Source organism: Ixodes scapularis, unplaced genomic scaffold (genome assembly GCF_016920785.2).
Source record: "Ixodes scapularis isolate PalLabHiFi unplaced genomic scaffold, ASM1692078v2 PGA_scaffold13__105_contigs__length_92229423, whole genome shotgun sequence".
In the NCBI taxonomy this organism is placed as follows: Eukaryota; Metazoa; Arthropoda; class Arachnida; order Ixodida; family Ixodidae; genus Ixodes; species Ixodes scapularis.
In genome coordinates, this window is record NW_024609839.1 from 22291249 (window position 1) to 22313146 (window position 21898).

The 21898-nt window shown below is 45.3% G+C and overlaps 1 protein-coding gene across 1 annotated transcript in view; it reads right to left on the bottom strand.

Moving 5' to 3' along the window:
• Window positions 1-21898, bottom strand: part of LOC115332173 (neprilysin-1-like) — a 114588-nt gene that overhangs the window by 16911 nt on the left and 75779 nt on the right. Inside the window, exons 15-17 of the mRNA XM_042289829.1 lie at window positions 18814-18881; window positions 5393-5523; window positions 2902-2967 (exon numbers count right to left, since the gene is read on the bottom strand). Of these exons, the coding sequence (XP_042145763.1) occupies window positions 2902-2967; window positions 5393-5523; window positions 18814-18881 (265 nt within the window). The remainder of the gene's footprint in view (window positions 1-2901; window positions 2968-5392; window positions 5524-18813; window positions 18882-21898) is intronic.

Below are 21898 nucleotides of genomic sequence, written 5' to 3' on the forward strand. Positions count from 1 at the left end.
ATCTTGAAGTTTATAAGACCATCAAAATTGTTGTCCAGGAGGTTGTTCTATTTTATGTGATATCCATTAATCTCTGATCTAGGAGCTTAGATAAAAGACAAACTAGTGTAAGAAAATCGACGTATAAGTAAAAAACAAAACATATCGTGTTCTTATCATGTCTACATAATTTAAGTGTTTAGTAAGTCTTTGCCAACCAATACTGTGAGAAAGTGTCGAAGAATAATATTAAGCCAAAGCAAATGGCGACGACACATAGATTTGCATCTCCGTCAAAACTTCAAAAATATATATTCAAACAAAAGCCTATATATCCCAAACCCATATATGACACTTGATTGTTGCTGGTATTTTAGACGATGCTAGCTAAGATATCTTCATATTGAACAAAACAAAATAAATAAAAATGAAATATTAAAAAAACATTAAAAGTCGTGCAGTTAGAGTTTAGTCCTGTATACAAAGTTGTTTTTCCTGGCAAAATAATTTCAACTCAAACTATAAATCATGTGCGCTTGTTGAATTGAACATATTTAAGAATTCATTTGCTATATTATTTATGCCTTCACTTTGAACGTTACAAATGGCATTGTCATTTAAACTAGATAAACTATTGTCAGGTAGGTAGCATATTTTTAACAAAATAATTTTTAAAAAACTTGGACGACGCTTAAGCTTCGCCTTTATAGAGTGGAACGCGATGGCGTTATCGGGCCCCGTTTGCATCGCCTTCTCATTCGCCGTGCCAGCGTGCCTTGCAGGGCGTGTCTGGCCCGCAGCCAAAGGGTCGTTCGTTCGAATCCCGGCTAAATTTTTTAAATTATGTTTTAAGGGAAATGATTTACTTTATAAAGTGAAATAATTTGAGGCTTACGCCGACCTTCAATTCCCATTACACGTCACATTTTAATCACTTTCATTCCACGCGTGACGTCATGTGAGCGTTGTGGGTTCTTTGAAATTACCGCGCCAGGTCATGTGGCTGTCACGTCATGACCCTATCGACCAATAAGGATTTTAACGTCACGCCACCGAAGCCGGCGCGACACAAGCTCCTTAATCCTATCGCGTTCATATGAAGTTTGTATATTTATTTCCCTAACCTATTGTAGTTAAAAAATTCGTAGCAAGTTTTGCTGTTATGCAAAATGTAAATAGGTCTGGTGTAACACAAAAATAGTTCACTTGTGGCGATCGCCCGAATCTCAAAATTCATATTTGGTCAGTCGAAAATTCAAGAACTAAAATATGTCTCAAAAGGGATTTAATTATCGTTCTAGTCACGAGCTGGACCGCAACAGATAATATTAAAAATATTTGTTTTAATCATCACCTTTTCTCGTTTACTTTGAATTAAATCAACCATTTATAATTGTTATGTCTTGTGCTCGAACATAACTTTATTTAATAACAAGATAAGCGGCTGGCGAGTCGTCGGCTTTCATGGCTGCCGTTCGTCCACAGTCCGCTGGTCGTGCCGCGCACGGCTTGGGCGCGGTGGTGACGCGATACGCGATGGGATGGTATCGCCATCTCCTAGCGGGCCGTGCAGTCTATACACTACAATAATAATCAAGGCGAGCCCTTTTTCACACCTTTATTTTAATTATTTGTAGACTAGAGCTGTGAACACATTAAAATTTCATCAAATCAGGGAACGCGAACGACCACCCTCTGAAAACGAGTGCGATCATACAGAGGAGGTCTAGAGTGAAATTAACATAATTAACGTAGTTTCCGTGGTCATGTGTTCTTAGAGGATAATAACATGCTAGGGTAAACACTATTGACGCTAAGTAGCATTTATTCTCCAACATTATTCTTGTTCAAAATACTGGGCTGACCGTCCAACCACGCCTATATTCCACAAACAGAATTGGCAATGTGAACCCTCTACCTGCAGATCAACAGTATTGTAACCTAAAATAACTTACAAAACGAAAACTCTTCAAAATGCAAATCTGCAACTCTAAATTTAGTATTCTTGAGACACAAGTTCTTTATTAAATGTGATAAATATATTTAAAAATGTTGCAAGCTGATGCTAGAATAGCGAAAAGCGCGTGCTTTGTCATTCTTTGGAGTCCTTCGTGTTGACCGCGTTCTGGTTGCAGAAGCAAAAAAAAAAAATTCAGTTTAGAAAATTAACATTTTGTAACTCTAGAACATGCACATTAGATCCAAAATTTTGTTTCCAATTGCTCAATACCTCCGACATAGGCATGTGTATGTATCCTTAACTGGCAGATGAAAAATAAATGTTAACCATTAGTATATAGCTCAAATTTAAAAACCAAAATATATATATATATATTTTTTTTGGTAACTTTTAGTGTATGCGTCTTGGTGTTACAGAAAATAAATAAACCAAGTACACAAATTATACACGCGTTCTTTCTTATCCAGCCTGTAGATGGGTCAGAAAAGAAGCGTGTTTGCTCGCGGTCAGGGTACGAAGAAATCCCACCCAGCCTTCCCACTCGGCCCCCCACTCGTTAGAGTGGGGGGCCGCTAAACTATATATAATAAAAACGCAAATACGGCACGCATCTATTCTTAAAACAATGAGATAGTTCAATCAGTCACTCAATCAGTTATAGCACAGTCTAAATCAACTGAACCGCGTATCGATAAAACTTACAATAGGCGGAAGAAATAATAAAAAAAAAGAAATCCACGACACGAGAACAACTTTTTATAAAAGAGGAACTCGTGTCGTTTATTCTTTTATTTATTTATTTAAGCTAGTAAATAAATCCCAATTTCTCAATTTATTTGCCCGATAATATTGTCTCTTTGTTCCGCACTTTTACAAGGCATGAGAAAGAGAATTTCCCAAAATTGACGCTTGCCTACAAATTTGTGGGCGTTAAGTGCACGAAGAAAGAACAAAAAAACTACCTTGTATGCGATCCTCATGCCGCCGTTGTCCGCAATATTTTCTCGCAAATTCCGCAACCCGTACAGCTGTAATAATAAATGCAAAGAAATTATATTGCCTTCTTCTAATTCACATTATTGGTGTAGTATTTGCTATTTCTCTCCGATGGCGAAATTGATTTTGTACACAGAATACGTTCAGGGGGAAAACATCCACAATAGACAGGCGGTGAAAACTAAACTAATATATCTGAATCACAAGTCAATAAAACGCAGACACGTCATCAATCTTTGTCTTACGTCAGTCTCTCTTGCAGAGCCCGACCTAGGCATGACGCTTGGACGCGAAGTAAATACAAATATTATTTAAACGAATAATTTTGAAAGTTTTTTTTATTGAAATAACTCACTCCAGCAATACCACAAATATAATCACAAACTAAAGGCTACCTTTCAAAACCCACCTGGTACTGCAGTCTCAGCGGCTTTCGCTGACTTTCTTCTAAGTTATAATCTAGATCTCATCATTGGTCTCCTGTGGTATTACAGTCGCTCCAGAGAGACTTAAATCTTCCTTAATTGGTGCGAAAGTGCCTACTCCATGTTAATAACACACAGTGTGCTTATTTTTTAGCCGAACAATATTTTAAATAAAGCAATAAAAGTAATATGAATTCGGTTTTAACGGCGTGTTTATATTGCTCAGCGAACATTAGATGAAAATATGACCTTCACTGTTATCAAACTAATGAACTAAAATAGTTATATAACTTTTTTATTACTTTAATTAAGATATATGTTAATATTACAAACTTTGAGGTAAATACATGCCAAGACTGTTCCAATTTGTTTTTAAAATTCGCTTAATTAGCCCGTGTTCCGATATATCTGCTCTCAAATTTAATACTCAACCAAGCATATATTTTTCATTCAATCCAACATCCCCGCGAAAGTGGGGCTGTAGCCAATTTTCTCTACATTGGCCTGATAAAAGTGCTGAATTCGGGGACGAATATTGCAGAACACGGGCTGACTACGCAAATTCGACAAAATAAAAGACTTGGCATTCGAGCGCCTCAAAGTTTGCAATATGAACATGTATCCTTATTCCAGTAATTAAAAACCTCATTCACAACTTTAGTTAATTCACTTGATTGTAGTGATGGTTATATTGCCAGCTGAGATCCGCCAAGCCATATAAACAGAGTGAAAACTACATGTATATAACATCTTAACCCTTAATTTAAAATTTTTGATGCCACTAGAATACATTCACCCTGTATATAAACACTGCAAATGTGTACACAAAACCGTTGTGTAAAAGCGCGCTGTAAACATATGCAAGGTTCAATTAGCGTCACACTGTATGGGACTCGCGGTAAATGTACTTAAAATCAAGAACCTGGCGTCATGGCGGGATGGCGATTGTGATTTGACGTCTAATTTGCTATTATGTATTGCGCGTTTCCGACTTTTTTTACCTTGATTAATCCCACAATTGGTTCAAATTTTGTAAAAAATAATGCAGTTTAGAATCCACTTAAGAAGGTAGATCTATTACCCGATGAAGGGTGTGAATTTCTAAATCGAGCTGATTTTTTCTTATATAATATTGGGAGTTGGATTAGAACCATCTTTACCATACATTTATAGGGTTTAGTAAAAATGAATTGAGAAAATTACTGCCATGCTAGGTTGTTTAATTAACTAACAATGTGTTCAGTAACTTTAGAATTATTGGCTTCGGGGTCATGTTGCAGTTGCAGTATTGACGGCAATTATTAATAGGGTCCGACCGATCGGAGGAATTTACGGAAGCAACGGTTTTTGAGATAGTAATGGATCACTTTTTGGGGTATTTGTTCCCGATTTAAAAATTGTGCTTAAAAAGAGCACATCAAGCCCTGCCAACATTATGCCTGGACGAGTGACGTGGTTGATGAGGTCACGTCATCACTTGTGCTGTCGGCGCACCCTCCGAGCTCACGCTGCCGAGATAGTTACGACATTATTGAAACGACCACGTCACTCCTCGCGTCAATACGGACGGGGATTGATGCACTATTTTTATTTTAGCGTAATTTTTTTAGACGTTAAAAAACGCGTAAGTTAGCTCACAAACGTCTAAAAAAACAATTACGTTTTCATAAATTCTGTATTTTGGTCTAGCGTCTAATAGTAATTGGCTCTAATGCTGCAATTATGACATAACCCCTAAAGCCAAAAATATAAAAGTTAATTGAGAGATCTTAGTTAAATAATCAACTTTCCAAAACAATTATCCCCTCATCCAATGTCCACCGAGCTTGATAAGTATATGGTGAGGGAGAGAGTCGGCCTAACGCGTGACCCCCATTAAAAAAAAGAATCTCTTCGAATAAAAATCAAAAACTGTATAATGCCGGTTTTAAAACATTTTTGAAGGAGGCAGAATGTGCGTATTAATCTAACAGTACACTGAACTGAAATTTAGGTGATACACTTATTTCTAGTATCATTGGAGACTACGTACCGGCATGTCAGCTTCTTTGTCTTTAATAGCAGTGTATTGATTGGTGAAACAATGGGCCTGAGATTCGAATTTCTTCCGCACATCGGCGCTCCACCAGTCGTGAAGCTTTCCAGTAGCGTCAAACTGGCTGCCTGTAAAAATTAACATTGTATCTAATTACACAGCACCCCCCCAGAAAGAGACGCCGTTTGTTTCTTTGAATGGACATTGGTACGCACTCAATTCTTTAGATAATGTTGCCATTCCGTGATAGGAAAGAAGGAAACTAAAGTGTCCGAGGAAGAAGATTTTGGCGACGACCTGAAGATGCGAACGGACTAGGAGATAACCCGAAAAAGTCTCGAAGAGACCACTGTTTGTAAGATGACGGTCAAAAAGAGCCCAGTGGTGAGCCCGCAGAATGAGAGGTAGCCTGGAAAGGAAAACCTCAGAAAGGAAGGCGTAGGGGGAAGTGAGGGAAACCTCTAAACATTGTTTTAGAGCGCAGCTCTTAGGCGCCCGTTTCCGGCTTGAGCGGCGTCGCCGTTGCCGTCGGTGTAACCAAGGTCATCCCAAGGTCACGTGACCCCCGAGGTCACCCCAAGATCACGTGACCTCCCGAGGTCACGTGACCCTCCCAAGGTCACCTCAAGGTCACATGACTCCCAAGGTGACCCCACGTGACCCCTCCGAGGTCACGTGGTCCCCTCCCCAAGGTCACGTGACCCCCGAGGTCACGTGACTTCTCCCAAGGTCACCTCAAGGCCGCGTGACCCTCAAGGTGATTCCACATGACACCCCAAGGTCACGTGACCCTTCAAGGTCACGTGAACCCCCAGGTCACGCCTCCCCGAGGTCACGTGACCCCCCTCCCCGAAGTCACGTGACCCCCCCCCCCCCGAGGTCACGTGACCCCCCGGAGAATAATAAAGAATGAGGCAAGGAGGAGGAGGAGGGGTCTACCCTCCCCTCAGTACCCTTTACTCCTCCTCCTCAAGAGCTGCGATCCAATTCGGCGTTACAGGGATTTGCAAACGGTTTTCACTTTTTTACACTAAATATATTGAATGTCTCGAACGTCATGCTGCCGAGCATCGTAGTTTGGTTCATGAATTTTACGTGTTCACACTACCTCTCATTTTAAAATTTAGAAAGTGGACACCGTTTCTTAATTTTTATTATTTTACTTTCATGTAGTTGACGTAGTCTTATGCTCATTAATGTGTAAATTAGTTTCTTGTATATTGTATTGTTTAAATGCCTGTTTATTGATTTTCTTCGGTAAACTTAAACACTATAGCCACGTATTTTCTTATTGTGTTAAGAGGTTTTGTTCTTGCTAATATTTGTAGTCCCTTCCACAGTAACCTTAAATGGTCCGTAGTATCCTCTAAATAATAATAAATGAAGAGATAAAGTGCGAGACACAATCGGAGGTACTTGAAGCGACGTAGGTGACTTTCTGCAGAGACTAGAAAAGCCTCAAAGCCATAGTTCACATATGGACCCATGCGCGGCCATCGCCAATGAAGACCACTGGAAGACGCGACTTCGTCAAGACCCTTGGCGCAGCGACGATAACGCTACGGATGCCCGTCATATCAGCTCTAGATGCATAACTACGATGAACATCACAGAACACTCTTGTGGTCCTATCAAGAACACTGTGCTACTGTTGCAAAAAAAAAAAAACTTCTGCAGCGTTCATTTTTAATTTTGTTGAATATAAATTTTATGTATTCCAACAAACATGATATTTTTCTTCATTCAAGCGGTTTTCCTCAACCTGGAAAATGCAAACTCACCCAGTGGACCATGCGCTAGTTTACCCTCTAGAAATTTAATTAATTTTACAGGTTAGTATCAACTCATAAGAGTAACTGCGTCTTTTTCTTGCGTTTGCAGCTCGCCAAGATGATCTTGACTTGCTCAATAGAACTGCCAGCAATACTGTGTTATTTCAAAAACGCTGTGTGAACCAGCTTTTTTGATTTTCTTGGAGCAAGTTAAGTGAGACACCCTCTGGATTCAAAACTGGCACTATGCTGTCGCATGGAAAGCCAGCTTCTCTTCACATTTCCAGACACAGCCTCCTACATCGTATGCAACTAGTACTGAAACTTTAGTATTAATATTTATAATATTATTAATAATTTTATAGTTATTTTTATTATTAATTAATAACAATATTACATGTTTATTGCACGGACAGATAAAGCCAGGTAGAGACACGGGTTGATCAAACCTATCTAGGGCATGTGTGATGGACATCATCTTGATGAGCATGGTGCGTGAAGTCAAACAGAAAATTACAATCGCTAACAAACATTGTTTCCAAATACACTTTAGTACAAAAAGTGAATTTAATATGAGTCCTCACAGTATGTGACAGCTCACTACAATCAAACCCTGTATGGCTTGTGTGGCCGAAACCCAGCCTCCAGCGAAAGTTGGAGCGTCAAAACTACTTCATCCAATAGCAGTGATTTCACAACCTAACAGTTGCTTCCATGTGATTCAGCGCCACTATAAAGAAGGAACAAAACTCCTTAGGCAAATCGCAAAAAAATATAAAGCCTAGTTTAAAGATGTCCAGAGATTCAGTAACAAGAAAAAACCTGTGGTTACACATAGAAATAAAAAACAAATACGTAGTATGCTTCAAAATGTCCAGAAGTTAAACTCAATGCATGTGGAGTCGCCAAAAAAAAAAGTCAAAGTAGATATCGTATGGCATGTTTAAGTTTTCCTTAAGAATCCGTCTCAAATATGTTGTCAGAAAACTTATTAAACATTTCAGGCTCATAAAATCGCAAGTCTTCTTACAGACTTTGTTGATACCTTGGTACTTCAAAGCGTGTTGTAAGTCTTAGTGAGCGAGTTGCAATGTGAGGAATTTCAAAAATGGTTACTCCAAAAGTATTTTAAAACAACCGTTTTGGAAAACAGAGCTTGACATAGCGAAAATTTAATTCAGCTATTTGTTCCCGTTCTGTATTGGCATCAGAACTGTTTATAATACGTTTAAATGTTTATTTAAAACATTGTCTACTTTGGTGTGCCATAGGTCAGAGCAACCACCAATGATAGGGATTTCATATCTGAGAATGCTTTAGGGTAAAACGTTAATATTCAATGATTTACATATGGTGGGGCGGGATACGTTATGTTATACAATAGGCTAGATACACATCTGAGCATTTTGCATAAAGTTCCTCGATGTGTATTCCACAACGTCACTATCGAATTAGCACCTTGGTACTTTCCGTTGTTACAAGAAACAGGGATACAACGACGCGAGGTGCATGATGACGAATGTAAGAATAGAGGCGCAGTGGGAACAAGAACTTTTAAAGAATTATGGAAACATGCGAGATTCGCTTTTGTGTTGTTAATTTTTTAAAGAATTTTACTCAAACTACTTCATCAGATGATTTGTTCCGTTTTGAAACAAGAAAATTGATTTGTCATATGTTATATGGGGTTACAACAGTAAAGTGCCATGGTCTACTGATAGAGTTTTTTTTATATTTTTTTTAATATGTATCTACTGGTGTCCAACCGACAGCTCGGCCTGGCGCCCGTTCTTTTCAGAGCACGGGGTTGGGGCACGGGTCTGGTGCAGGTGACTGGTGCACCGGTTAAAGATTCGAGGCGCCGTTAATTACGACATCCGGACGCTACCTAGTTAGAGTTTGAGTCCTTGCTCAAGAAGCATAATATTTTGGTGACGAGTTCGGTCGACAGACAAGAACTTCGCTGGGAACTATGGTCACTCAAGGCGAGCTGCAAGAATTCGACAAAACAGCTTGGACATCCTCGGCCGAGCGTCTCAGCTTTTTACTGTGAAGCCAACGGAGTCGAAGAGCCTTGAAAGAGGAAAGCTCTGCTGCTCACGATTTGTGGAGCCAAGACCTATGAGGCAATATGAGCACTCGTCACAACAAGGACACGTGAAAACCTAAGGTTTGACAAGCTGATTGTTATGTTAGGACGTCAATGATTGAGACCAAAACCATAGCCATTCCATAAGCGTTGTGCCCCGAGATCCTGCCTCGATCTCTCGAGCTCCCCCAACACTTCTTCTTTATTTAAGAGTGCGCATGTCATGAACATCACATTTTTCCCCCTTTAATTAATCAACCACTAAAGGTAGTTACTGGTTTGCAAAACGCTTTGGTGGGTGTCGGATTCGTATAGGGTGCCGCCCCTCTTTGAGATGTTCATCAGTCATGTCTCCCGTTACGTCGCTCGACCCCGACCTGGTTGTGGGAGTCTGCGTCTCGATGTCCTCGGCCTCGACAATGACCACTGACGCTCCAGGATTAGGACGCGTATGTTGGTTGTTGGCCACTGAAGTCTCTTCCGATGATGGGGCACACACCGGTTTCTACATGTGAGTACTGTCTAATGACTGTTCTCGTTGCGGCTGAGCCGGGATCAGCTGATCCTGATGGCTTCTCCATATCCTGCCGGGGGAAACCTGTACCCGAAAGGATACCGGTCCCGTTTGAGAAACTACAGTACCACGCGTCCACTTTGACGATCCTCGATAGTTCCTCGCGTAGACATCATCACCCTCTGTCAGCGTGCATTCGTGTTCCGGCCTCGCCCTTTGTTGTTTGAACTGAGGCCTCCCCACTATGTCCGAAATGGTGGGTTTCAGAAGATCTAGTCTGGTTCGCAGCTTTCTCCGCATCATTAAATTGGTCGGAGACTCTTTGGTTGTTGAATGAGTCGTGTTTCTGTAGGCAAGAAGAAACCTTGAAACCTTGGTGTCAATAGACGCCCCAGACGTTGTCTTCTTTAAGTGGTTCTTCATGGTCTGGATGAATCGTTCTGCCAATCCGTTAGTCGACGGGTGATACGGTGCAGACGTAATGTGCACAATACCGTTTGTCTTGACAAAGGTGTTGAACTCTTGAGACACGAACTGTGGCCCATTGTCTGATACCACGCTGACAGGCAGTCCAAAGCGTGCGAAGCACTGGTGCAGGCGTTTTATCACGGCTTCGGACGTCGTTGAGTTCAACACGAATACCTCTGGCCATTTAGAATGTGCGTCGACTAGCACGAAGAACATCTTGTTCATGAATGGCCCAGCCAGGTCTATGTGGACTCTTTCCCACGGGTGTGTTGGCCAACTCCACGGGTGTAATGGTGCCTGTGCTGGGTTATTTCGTTGCACTTGACACTGCTTACAGGTTCCCACTTCGTCCTCTATGTCTTTGTCGATGGTGGTCCACCACCCATAGCTTCTAGCTATTTCCCTTGTTCGAACGATACCAAAGTGATCGATGTGCAGCTCTTTAAGGACTCTCTCTAGCAAAGTTAGGGGAACAATTACCCGTAGGCCCCACATTAGGCAGCCTTGATGAACCGATAGTTCCAACCGACGTGTGAAGAATGGTATAATTTCTTCTGCGCATTTTTCACTTCCCCAGCCCTTGAGCACTTTCTCCAAGACTTGGCATAGGACAGGATCATGGGACGTAGCCTTTGCAATATCTGTGCTCTTCACTGGGAAGTTGCTGAAATAGTCGCAGTAGAACACGTAGGTTTCATCTACGACGAATTCGTCTGAAGTCTTCGCAGCTTGCGGGAGTCTTGAAAGGCAATCGGCGTTGGCGTTCTCTTTAGACGAACGATAAACGATGTTGTATCGATGTCCTGCCAGTCTGCAAGCCCATCTCTGAAGGCGTGCTGCCGTCATCGTCGGAACTCCAGTCGTAGGTCCCAAAATCTTTTGAAGTGGAGCATGGTCGGTTATTAGTGTAAAGGGGTACCCATACAGATAGTAATGGAACCTTTTTACACCAAAAACAATGGCAAGGGCCTTTTTTTCAGGCTGCGAGTAGTTCTTCTCACGCGTAGACAGTGTTCGTGAGACGAACGATACGGGTTTTTCTGTCCCGTCTTTCATGATGTGGGACAACACCGCTCCTACGCCGTACGCTGAGGCGTCGCATGCCAACACAATCGGAAGAGTTGGGTCAGAGTAAATCAGCACTGGTGCTGACGTCACCTTCTTTTTCAGAGTCTTGAAGGCCTTTCTACATTCTTCGTTCCAACTCCACTGGACATCCTTGTGCAGCAGGAGGTTCAGAGGACTCAAGATGGTTGCCAAGTTTGGGATGAACTTGCCATAGTAGTTAGCTAACCCCAAAACGGAGCGCAACTCTGCTTCGTTCTTTGGCTCGGGTGCATCTCGTAGAGCAGCCACCTTGTCATCCAGTGTCCGTAGTCCCTCGCTGCTGATGACATGGCCTAGGTAGGACACCCCTTTTTTGAAAAACTCGCACTTCTCCTTTTGAAGTTGGATGCCATTCTTTTTAAGGCGTTTGAGAACCTCTTTCAGGTTCTTCAGGTGCTCCGCTTTTGTTCTTCCTGTTACCAGGATATCGTCAATGTAACAGGTGGTGTGCGTCAGGCCTTGTAGTACCTGATCCATCGTTCGTTGAAATATTGCTGGAGCTGAGGCTACACCAAAAGGAAGCCTGTTGACTTGAAAAAGCCCCAAATGCTTGTTGAAGGTTAAGTACTGTTACAAGCGGGGATAGGCCGCACGGCCGGCAGGACGTGGCCGGCTAAGCAGAAACATGACGCCGTCGTTCCTTTCGCTTCAGGAACTGAAGAAGAAGTGTTTTAATGTCTCGTGATGGCAATCGAGGTAACCGACGACTACCGCTATGAAATCTGGTAGCGCTAGCAGCCAGATAGAGATTGTAACAACTCTCCCCCCTTAGAACATTGCAAGCGTAAAAAGAACTAAGGAGAGTAGCGCTGCACGGGTCTTCTAGCCCTTGCGCTACGTCGCAGATGCGATGCGCTGCTGGTTGTGGCGAGGACAGTGCTACTGGTGTCCATGGGTTTGCCAACATCGGCAGCTGTGCCTACTGGTACCATAGCAACGGAATCATGTGGAACCGTAACTGGATCAGCAGTTTGGATGGTGTCTTCTGTTTGTAGTTCTTGCTGATCTGCGGCAGTCTCGGGCTGAAGTGGCTCGGTGACTGCTGCAGTTGTCTCCGTCTGTCTGGGCCGCAGGTGGTCACCATGACGATGCCACACTGTACCGTCGTTGAGGCGGACTTGTGCTGATGGGTTACTGGTGGCGCCTATCACACGAGCAGGCAGCCATGTCGCACCTTGACGGAAATTCCTTGCGAAGACTTCCTCTTCAGTGCCACATGACGGACCTTGCCGGCGCCCTTTATCCGTGTACAGCTTCTGCTTTAGCTGTTTGAGTAGTACTGACGACTGGAGGCTTGGCCGGAGGACATCTAACGGTGTTTTAAAACGTCTCCCGGTCAGTAGCTCGCACGGCGCTCTGCCGGTGACCTCATGCGGAGTGGTCCTGTAGTGGAACAGAAGTCTAGATATCTGAGTCTGGAAACACCCAGATGCACTCTTCTTAAGTTTGTTCTTGACAGTTTGAACAACACGCTCCGCTGCACCATTTGAAGCTGGATGATAGGGTGGTACAAGCATGCGGCGTATACCGTTGCGTGTCAAGAATTCCAAGTATTGTTCACTTGCGAAGGCAGGAGCATTATCTGATACTCTCAGATCTGGCAGTCCATGCTGGGCAAATGCTACTCGCAAAGCTGTGATAGTAGCTTCTGCCGAGGTGGATGGCACGGGGAAAACTTCTACCCACTTTGAGAATGCATCCACAATGACTAGGAAGGTTCGCCCCATGAATGGGCCTCCAAAGTCAATGTGAAGCCTTGACCAGGGCTTTTGTGGAAAAGGCCAGGGTGTCTGCTGAACCGGCTGTGGAGCCCGTTGATGAGCTTGGCAAACTGTGCTGCTCTTCACGTTTTTGGCAATATCATTGTCAATACCCGGCCACCAGACGTGGCTTCGGGCGACCATTTTGCTTTTCTCAATGCCGGGATAGCCTGCATGAAGAAGCTTCAGGACTCGATCTTGCAACACTTGTGGGACTACCACTCGTGCTCCCCAGAGCAAACATCCGTCATGAAGGCTTAGCCCAGTACTCCTTGCGCTGAATGGGTTCCCTTCTGGTCCCAATGTAATGCCCTCTCCTCTCAGGACAGCAAGCATCACGTTACCCAGAAACGGGTCATTCTTCGTTGCTTGAGCCACTACAGCAGGTGACAGAAGACTGGGGTAAGCCTCTTCGAGCATAAAGATTTCAGCTGGCACAGGTTCTGAAACACTGTTTGTCGTCACTGGCAGTCTACTGAGTGCGTCCGCGTGTCCCAAGTCTTTCCCCGGTTTGTAGAGAAGCTGGTACTTGTAAGCAGAAAGCTTGAGAGCCCACCTAATGAGTCGAGGCGAAGCATGGACTGGAATCGGCTTGTCAGGACTCAGCAACCCAAGTAGAGGCTTGTGGTTTGTGAAGGTTTGGAACGGGTTTCCCCACAGGTACTGGTGGAACTGCTCAACACCGTATACCAAAGCTAATGCCTCTTTGTCGAGCTGGCTGTAGTTTTGTTCGGCTCGGGACAAGCTTCTGGATGCGAAGGCGATGGGTCGTTCTTGACCATAGGCTTCCTGGTGTGCCAAGACGGCGCCAATCCCGTACGGTGAGGCATCGGAACTGAGACACACAGGCTTCTCTGGGTTGAAATGAGCGAGAACCGGAGCTGAGGTCAAGAGGTGCTTGCTTGACGTGAAAGCTTCCTCTTGGTCTTTTCCCCACTCCCACTTCTTCCCGTCAGTGAGAAGCAAGTGCAGTGGACGAAGACGTCCAGACAGGTTAGGAAGGAATCGTCAGAAGAAGTTGATTAAACCTTAAAACTTTGAAGTTCCTTGACATTTCGTGGTGCCGGGGCATGTAGGACAGCTGCCACCTTGCCGAGACCTGGTGACAGTCCTTCCTTGCTGATGATATGCCCTAGGTATTCTACCTGAGGCAAGAAGAAAAGGCACTTGTCGGATCTCAGCCTGAGTCCAACGCCCCGAAGGCGAACGAGAACAGAACGAAGATTGTGAAGGTGATCTAAGTCGGACGTGCCAGTGACAAGAATGTCATCAAAGTACACAGCAACATGTGGCAGTCCTCGGAACAAGTTCTCCATCTCCCGCTGGAAGATAGCTGGAGCCGACGAAACCCCGAATGGAAGACGGGTGTACTGAAGCAAACCCATGTGTGTCGAAATGGTCACATACTTCCTGGAGTCTTGCTCGAGAACTACTTGCTGGTAGGCATCTCTCAAATCTAACTTTGTGAACTTCTCGCCCCCGGAAAGTGTGGCCCACAGGTCTTCGATCCTTGGAATGGGGTACTTCTCCAATGTTGCCACTGGATTTACGGTAACTTTGAAGTCACCGCAAATCCTCACACGGCCATCCTTCTTGGCCACAGGAACAATGGGCGCAGCCCAGCTTGAAGTCTTTACTGGTACAATGACACCCTCTCTTTGTAGGTGCTGGAGCTCTTGTGTAACCCCATCCTTCAAGGCAAAAGGTAGCGGACGTGGCTTGAAGAACTTCGTAGGAGCATCTTGTGGAACCTTAATAGTGGCTTCCCTGCCCTTGAAGGTACCAAGGCTTTCCTCGAAGACTTCCGAAAACGCGTGAACCAGAGTTTCCACATCAGAGAGAGAATGAACGGTTGCCTCCACCTCCGAGAAATTGATTCCCAGTTCTCGAATCCAATTGCGTCCAAGCAGTGTAGGGGAACCATCTCCAGTAAGGAAGAGAGGTAAAACCGCCTCCTTGTCTTGGAACTGTACTCTTGCATCAATTTTTCCTTGGACCGGAGTCAGTTCCCCGGAATAACTTCGCAACAGCACCATAGATGGCTTGACAGGTACGGCTGGAAGTAACTCCTGAAACCGTTTTTTTGACATGACGGAGACAGTCGCTCCCGTATCCATCTCCATGCACAGTGGCTTGCCGCAGACGTTGATAGTGACGGTGAAAGGCGGTGACGGCACAGAGCTGTCAACCTGCCACATGTCAAAAACCTCGGACGATGTCACTCCGCTATCTTCAGTGTTGTCATCCAGGACATTCATTGGAAGTGTATGAGGAAGACGGGACTTGCGTCCTGGCCCTGAAGAACGATGCTTCGCAGGTTTGTTCTTGGACGACGGAGCGTCCTTCCGTTTTGAATTACACACCTTCGACAGGTGTCCCCGCTTCCGGCAGTAGTTGCACGTAGTATTCACATGCGTGCAGCTGGACGCAAGGTGTCCATCCCCGCAGCGGTAGCAGGTGACGTCTCCCGCCGGTGTCGTGACGCGGTGAGTCGTGAACGCATTGGTGCTCGAGCTTGCCTGGCAAATCTCTCCAGCGTCCTTCTTCGCTGCTTGCATGGCCAAGGCGGTCTGCACGGCATCCTCGAACGTGAGGTCCGGCTGCTCCAGGAGTCTGGACTGGATTGTAACGCTGTATATTCCGCAGACTATGCAGTCTCTCAGCATGTTCCCTAGTTCTGTTCCAAAATTGCAGTGCTCCGACAGGCTCTTCAATGCTGCAACAAACTTGCTTACGGTCTCCCCTTCCGCGCGAACACGCGAATTGAAACGAAACCGTTGAACGACAGCAGAAGGCTTGGGGCAGTAGTGACTCCCGAGAACGTCAAGAACCTCGTCTAAAGACTTATCTTGTGGTTTGGCGGGCTTCACCAGGTCTCGCAGTAGGGAGTAGGTCTTCGCGCCGCAACAGCTGAAGAAAATGTCCTTCTTCTTGGTATCGTCAACGTCGTTCGCAGAAAAAAAAGCTTCAAGACGTTCGACGTATGACGGTCACTCCCCAACTTCTCCCTCAAAAGGTTCAATTCTGCCGAACGTGGGCATGGCGAGCTGAGAAGCTTGAAGAATGCCTGGTGCTCGCGAACTTTCACGTCGCGAACTTGCGACGTTCGAAGAACTTGAACGAAGTCTTTTTCCCTCGTCGCCAATTGTTACAAGCGGGGATAGACCGCACGGCCGGCAGGACGTGGCCGGATAAGCAGAAACATGACGCCGTCGTTCCTTTCGCTTCAGGAACTGAAGAAGAAGTGTTTTAATGTCTCGTAATGGCAATCGAGGTAACCGACGACTACCGCTATGAAATCTGGTAGCGCTAGCAGCCAGATAGAGATTGTAACAAGTACCTCTTTGAATCTTCGTGCATTTGAACTTGTAAGTACGCTTTGGCTAGGTCAAGTTTAGTGAATAGCTGCCCTCCCGCCAGCGTTGCAAACAGCTCTTCGATTCTTGGCAAAGGATAACTGTCCACATCGATCACGGGGTTCACGGTGGACTTGCAATCCCCGCAGATCCGGATCTCGCCGTTCTTCTTGACGACTGGAACAATTGGAGAAGCAAACTCACTTGTTTCTACCGAAGTCAAGATGCCTCTTTCTTGTAGAGCCAGCAGTTCTTTGGCCACAGCATCTCTTAATGGGTGTGGTACTGGCCTCGCCTTTTGAAATGGTGGAGACATTGCGTGTTTCAGTTTGAGTTTTGCTTCAACTTACGCATCCCAGCTCATCTGAGAATATTTCCTTATATTCATTAATCAGACCTTCAATCTCTTGTCTTCCTATCTCGTCGGAACAGTGTATCGCTTTGATGTTTGCCCAGTCCAACTTCATGACTCTTAGCCAGTCACGTCCAAGAAGAGGTGGTCCCTTGAAATCGACCACTTGCATCTTCAGGTTGGACTCCTTGTCTTCATGCATCACCGTCACTTGTACTTCCCACAGTGGCTTGATCTTTGCTCCGTTAAATGCCTTCAAAACGACATTAATTCGTTGCCTTTTGAGGTGCGAAAACTTAGCCTGGTAATCTTGTAATGGCAAAACAGATACTGCTACTCCTGTGTCTATTTCCATTCTCAAAGGAATTCCACTGACCGATAGCGTTATTTCTAACGGATCATTTCGCGCGCTTCTTAGCTCGTGCATCTCTATCTCTACGTCGGCATCTTCCACAGTTACAGCCTTCATCTTTTTCTTTTCGTTGCGCTTACTGAAGGGTTTAGACGCTTGTCCTTGCCACTTTGGAGCTGAGCCTTTACAAACTCTTTGCAGGTGCCCTACTTTTCCGCATCTTCTGCATTCCAGGCCCTTCCAGCGGCATTTGACCGACTCGTGATTCTTGTAACCACAGTGTGAACAACCTTCTTTTTCTAAAGGTTTGCTTCCCACCTTTGAGCCGTGTAGAACTTTCGCACTGGAGGATGCAGCTTGCATTGCTACCGCCATTTCAAGCGCTCTCTTGAAAGTCAAATCCTCTTCTGAAAGCAGCCTTTTTTGTATGCTGTCATTGCATAAGCCACATACAAAGCGGTCTCGCAAAGTTTCACTCAGCGCTGTTCCAAATTCGCAGGTTTGAGCCAACTTTTTCAGTGCTGAGACATACTCAAGGATGGTTTCGCTGTCCTTCTGGTCCTTCTTGTAAAAGCGGAAGCGTTCAGCAATCACAATTGGCTTCGGTGACAGATCCGCCCGAAGTATCTCGACAAGTTCCAAATAGGTCTTACTTGATGGGGCGTCCGGCGCTACGAGGCTCTTGAGTAGCGCGTAGGTCCTTCCGCCGATGATGCTCAGGAATGCCGCCACTCGTCTCGGTTCCTTCACGTCGCTGGTGATGAAGAATTGGCTGATTCTTTCGGCATACGTTGGCCAGTCCCCTTCCGCTTCATCGAAGGGTTCGATGCTTCCAAGCGTTGACATGGCCCTTGTCGTAGCGCTGAGCGGCATCCTTGAAGTTAATCCTAGACGGGGTACCTCGTCGCCAGTTTGTTATGTTAGGACGTCAATGATTGAGACCAGAACCATAGCCATTCCATAAGCGTTGTGCCCCGAGATCCTGCCTCGATCTCTCGAGCTCCCCCAACACTTCTTCTTTATTTACGAGTGCGCATGTCATGAACATCACACTGATGACGCTTCTCCTGAAGTATTATGACACTCGGCCGTAAGAGCCTTTCAGCAGAAAAAAAGTTCGAGCGAAAAGACCAGCAGCCCCGGTAATCCATTGCCAGCTAAGTCGCAGCTTGAAACGAGTTGGCGGCTTACTGCAACTTCGGGACCTTGGTGATATTGGTGATTGCGACCACATCCACCACCGCGGGCGCAGGCTCGGCTACAGCTCTTATCGGCGCCGCCGGTACGGGTGACATTAGAAAATGATAACACAAGGTAACATTAGAAACGCAAGGTAAACACAAGGTAACATTAGAAAAAAAGCGATCTGCTTTTGTACGCAGGTGACAAACGTTTTGATGGAATAATAATTTTAATAATATTGATAATATATTAATTTTATATTGCATTAGTATTACGTGCCTTAGCACGACTAAATCGATAATCTCAGCAGTTGTCAAGAACAAAATGATTCCTCTTCACTCAAATATTCATACTGTGAGGAGAAAATGCTTCAAACATGTTTCTGTACAAACAGAGTCTAGGGCAAGGTAACTCACACATTCCGTAGTTATTAGTATGGACTGTATATACATAAATTGGTACTTACCGAGTGTATCGAGGCCGTGTGTTATTTCGTGTGCGGAAGTCCAACCAGTCGCTCCCATTTTTACAGCACTGTGTTAAATAGTCGAATGAATAAGGACATATCTGAGTTTATTAGAGCGTAGAATTAAATTATAGGAAAGACGTACTACAATTCAGATTAAGTCGCTTAAAGAACAAATATAAATGAATTGATTTATAGTAAAGATCTTATTTGAAATAACCTCTTTAGTGGCGTGCTACTTAGGATACGTGCTATTTCTGTTTTAAAAATAGTATATATTGTAAAATTATTTAATTAGAACTTTATTTCTTGAGTGAAAACGATGAAAAGGGCATGCTTAATCGCGAAAAAGGGACACCGAACGACGAAACGCACACCGATCGCCTTAATTAATACCGAACGACGAAACACACACCAACAGCCGCAACGGATCACAACGTTTCCCACCATTGTAAATAATGTACATAAACTTTTTTTAAATTCCTCCTCTTAACGCTATTTAACAAAATCATGGTGCCGAAACTCGGGAGCTAATCGCCAAGATAAGACGTTCAACGCAAGCCACAACGACCTCGGGCAACCCAAGCAACCGAACAGCGCGTACGACAGCGGCTGCTATGGAGAAGCCCAAGAAGAAGCGAGGAGTAGTCTAATCCGCGATTACAAAGCTCATCAACCGGATAACAACAGTCATGAACCAACTTCCCGCGCAGCAAGCTAAGTTTGAAGATACGATCACTCTTCTCGCGTTAAAAGAAAAATTGCTTCGGAAGCTCAACACTCTGATAGCGGACCTTCTTGATGAGACAAATATGGAAGAAGAAAGGGAAGCTGGCCTCGGTGATGAAGACTCAATCAGCATAGCCAGGTCGAGAGCTTCGAGTTAATTACAGAAACTACAGCCAAAGAACAACGAAACGACTTCTTCGGCCTCTAGCAACGCGTGACGTTCAGAGGGGCAAGAGACGAACGGTGCGACTATCCCAAAGGTGAAATTACCGAAGCTGGGCTGTCGAAATTCAACAGAGAGCTGGCGGAGTGGCAGACATTCTGGGACCAAATTCAATCATCTATTGACAAGAACCCCGTCTTGCCTCCCGTGGACAAGCTGAAGTACCTCAAGGCGCACCTGGTCAGCCGAGCTGAGGCGGTGATCAAAGGAATTCCGGTAACAGGTGACAACTACGACACGGCCATAGAGCTGCTCAAAAAAAGAGTTGGTCAAGCTTCTGTCATCGTGAACGACCACCTCACACACCTCTTGAGCGTAAAGTAAATTGCGACGTCAGACGCAGTGGATGGACGCCGGAGACTCTATGACGATGTGATGACCCGGATGAGGAGTCTAAAAAGCCTCGGAGTTAGCTCGGAGTCCTATGGGGTACTACTGCATACTGTACTAAAGAAGTGTCTCCCTTCAGAGCTCATTCCCAGATACCATCGCAGCTTGATTGTCGAAAAACAACCACAGAGCGAAGACAAAAATGAACTCCTTAGGCTTCTCGAGTTCATTGACATCGAGATGGAAACCAGAGACAAGTGCCGCCAGCTGACACCCCACACATCACAGCAACAAACACCCGATTTACATCGCCTAGAACGCCACTCCGAGAGGGAAGGGCCGGCGGCAGCAATGACCAGTGCCAGGAAACCTGAACTCAGGCGCTGCGTATACTGCAGCTCTAAGGAGCACAACTTGGAGAACTGCATGGCATCAAACGATAAAAAAAGGACAAGCTAAAAGTAGAAAACAGGTGCTTTCGGTGCACTAAACTGTTCCGTCGCTCCAGAGAGAGCAGATCAGCGCACAAACTTTAGTGTGCAAAATGCTCTGAAAAAACACTTGACCGTAATGGTGACCCCGAGTGGGCGGCGACAAGGCAGCCGGCTAACACCAGCTCGACTCCTCTTCAGTTTATCGACATCTTGAGCTCCAGTACGACAGCTCACAATCAAGTACTGCTTCAGACAGCCATGATACGAGCGAGTGGTCAGACCGAGACGTCCCTACGAGCACTGATCGACGGAGTGAAGCAACGAACCTCCATCCGCCGAGACACCCCTGAAAGGCTTGGATGTCAACCGTTTGGAGAGGAGGAGCTAACGATATTCGCTTTTGGCGACTCAGTGCGTGTGACAAAAAGAAACCGTCGTCGTGTGGAACTTGTACTTTGAAGCCATCACGGGCCTGCCGAGATCGTAGTCGAGGCTTTAGAGGTTCCGAAAATCTGCGGAGAGATCCTTACTTTCACTAGTGGCGACATCATCAGAAACCTACGAAGATAAGGGTTCACACTCGCTGATCCACCTGTGGGGTACTGTCAAGGGGAGCGTGGAGTGAGAATTCTAATAGGAGCAGACTACCATTGGAGGGTTACCACCGGAAATGTACGTCGCGTCAACCTTTCATTCACCGCAGTGGAGACCATTTACGGGTGGTATCTACAAGGGCCCATCAAGGTAGGCAACGCCGCCAACATGTGGTTGAAGACAACTGTTTTGCAAGATCGACGATGACGATGAATCTCCAAGGTTGTGCCGTGGCGACCCCTCCTACTACGCCTATCAAGGACGACAGCAAATCATACGGTGACGAGAAACCTACAGTTAGGTTCGACGACAATGGTGACACTCCTGCAAGGCCTATCAAGGGTGATCGCGATCCGTACGACTTCTCTGCGGGCCGCTCGCTTTCGACGTCTTCTCCGGTTGACTTTTACGGAAGGCCGGTCAGGTCCTAACCGGGGAAAAAGCGCACCAGAAAGAGGAACTGCTCCGGCGGTAGTACGAGAGGGCACAGAGGCGTAAGGCCTTTGAACAAGACATCTTAGAAAAGGAAGCAAGGGGACGTCCCGATGAAAATGCCCCCATCTGGTTCGACCCCCTTCCCAGGTGCGACAACAAGCCAATCACGTCCAGACCATTTGACTACTTCAGAAGGCCAGTATACAGGTACACACTGGAGAGAAGGCTGCTCATGTGGAGGCATTGCTGAGGGAGCAATACAAAAGGGTTCAGAGCAAGGTGAGGGAAAACGCGCGATGGCAAGAGGCTTGAAGGCCCCCTGAGAAGCAGAGGTTCTACA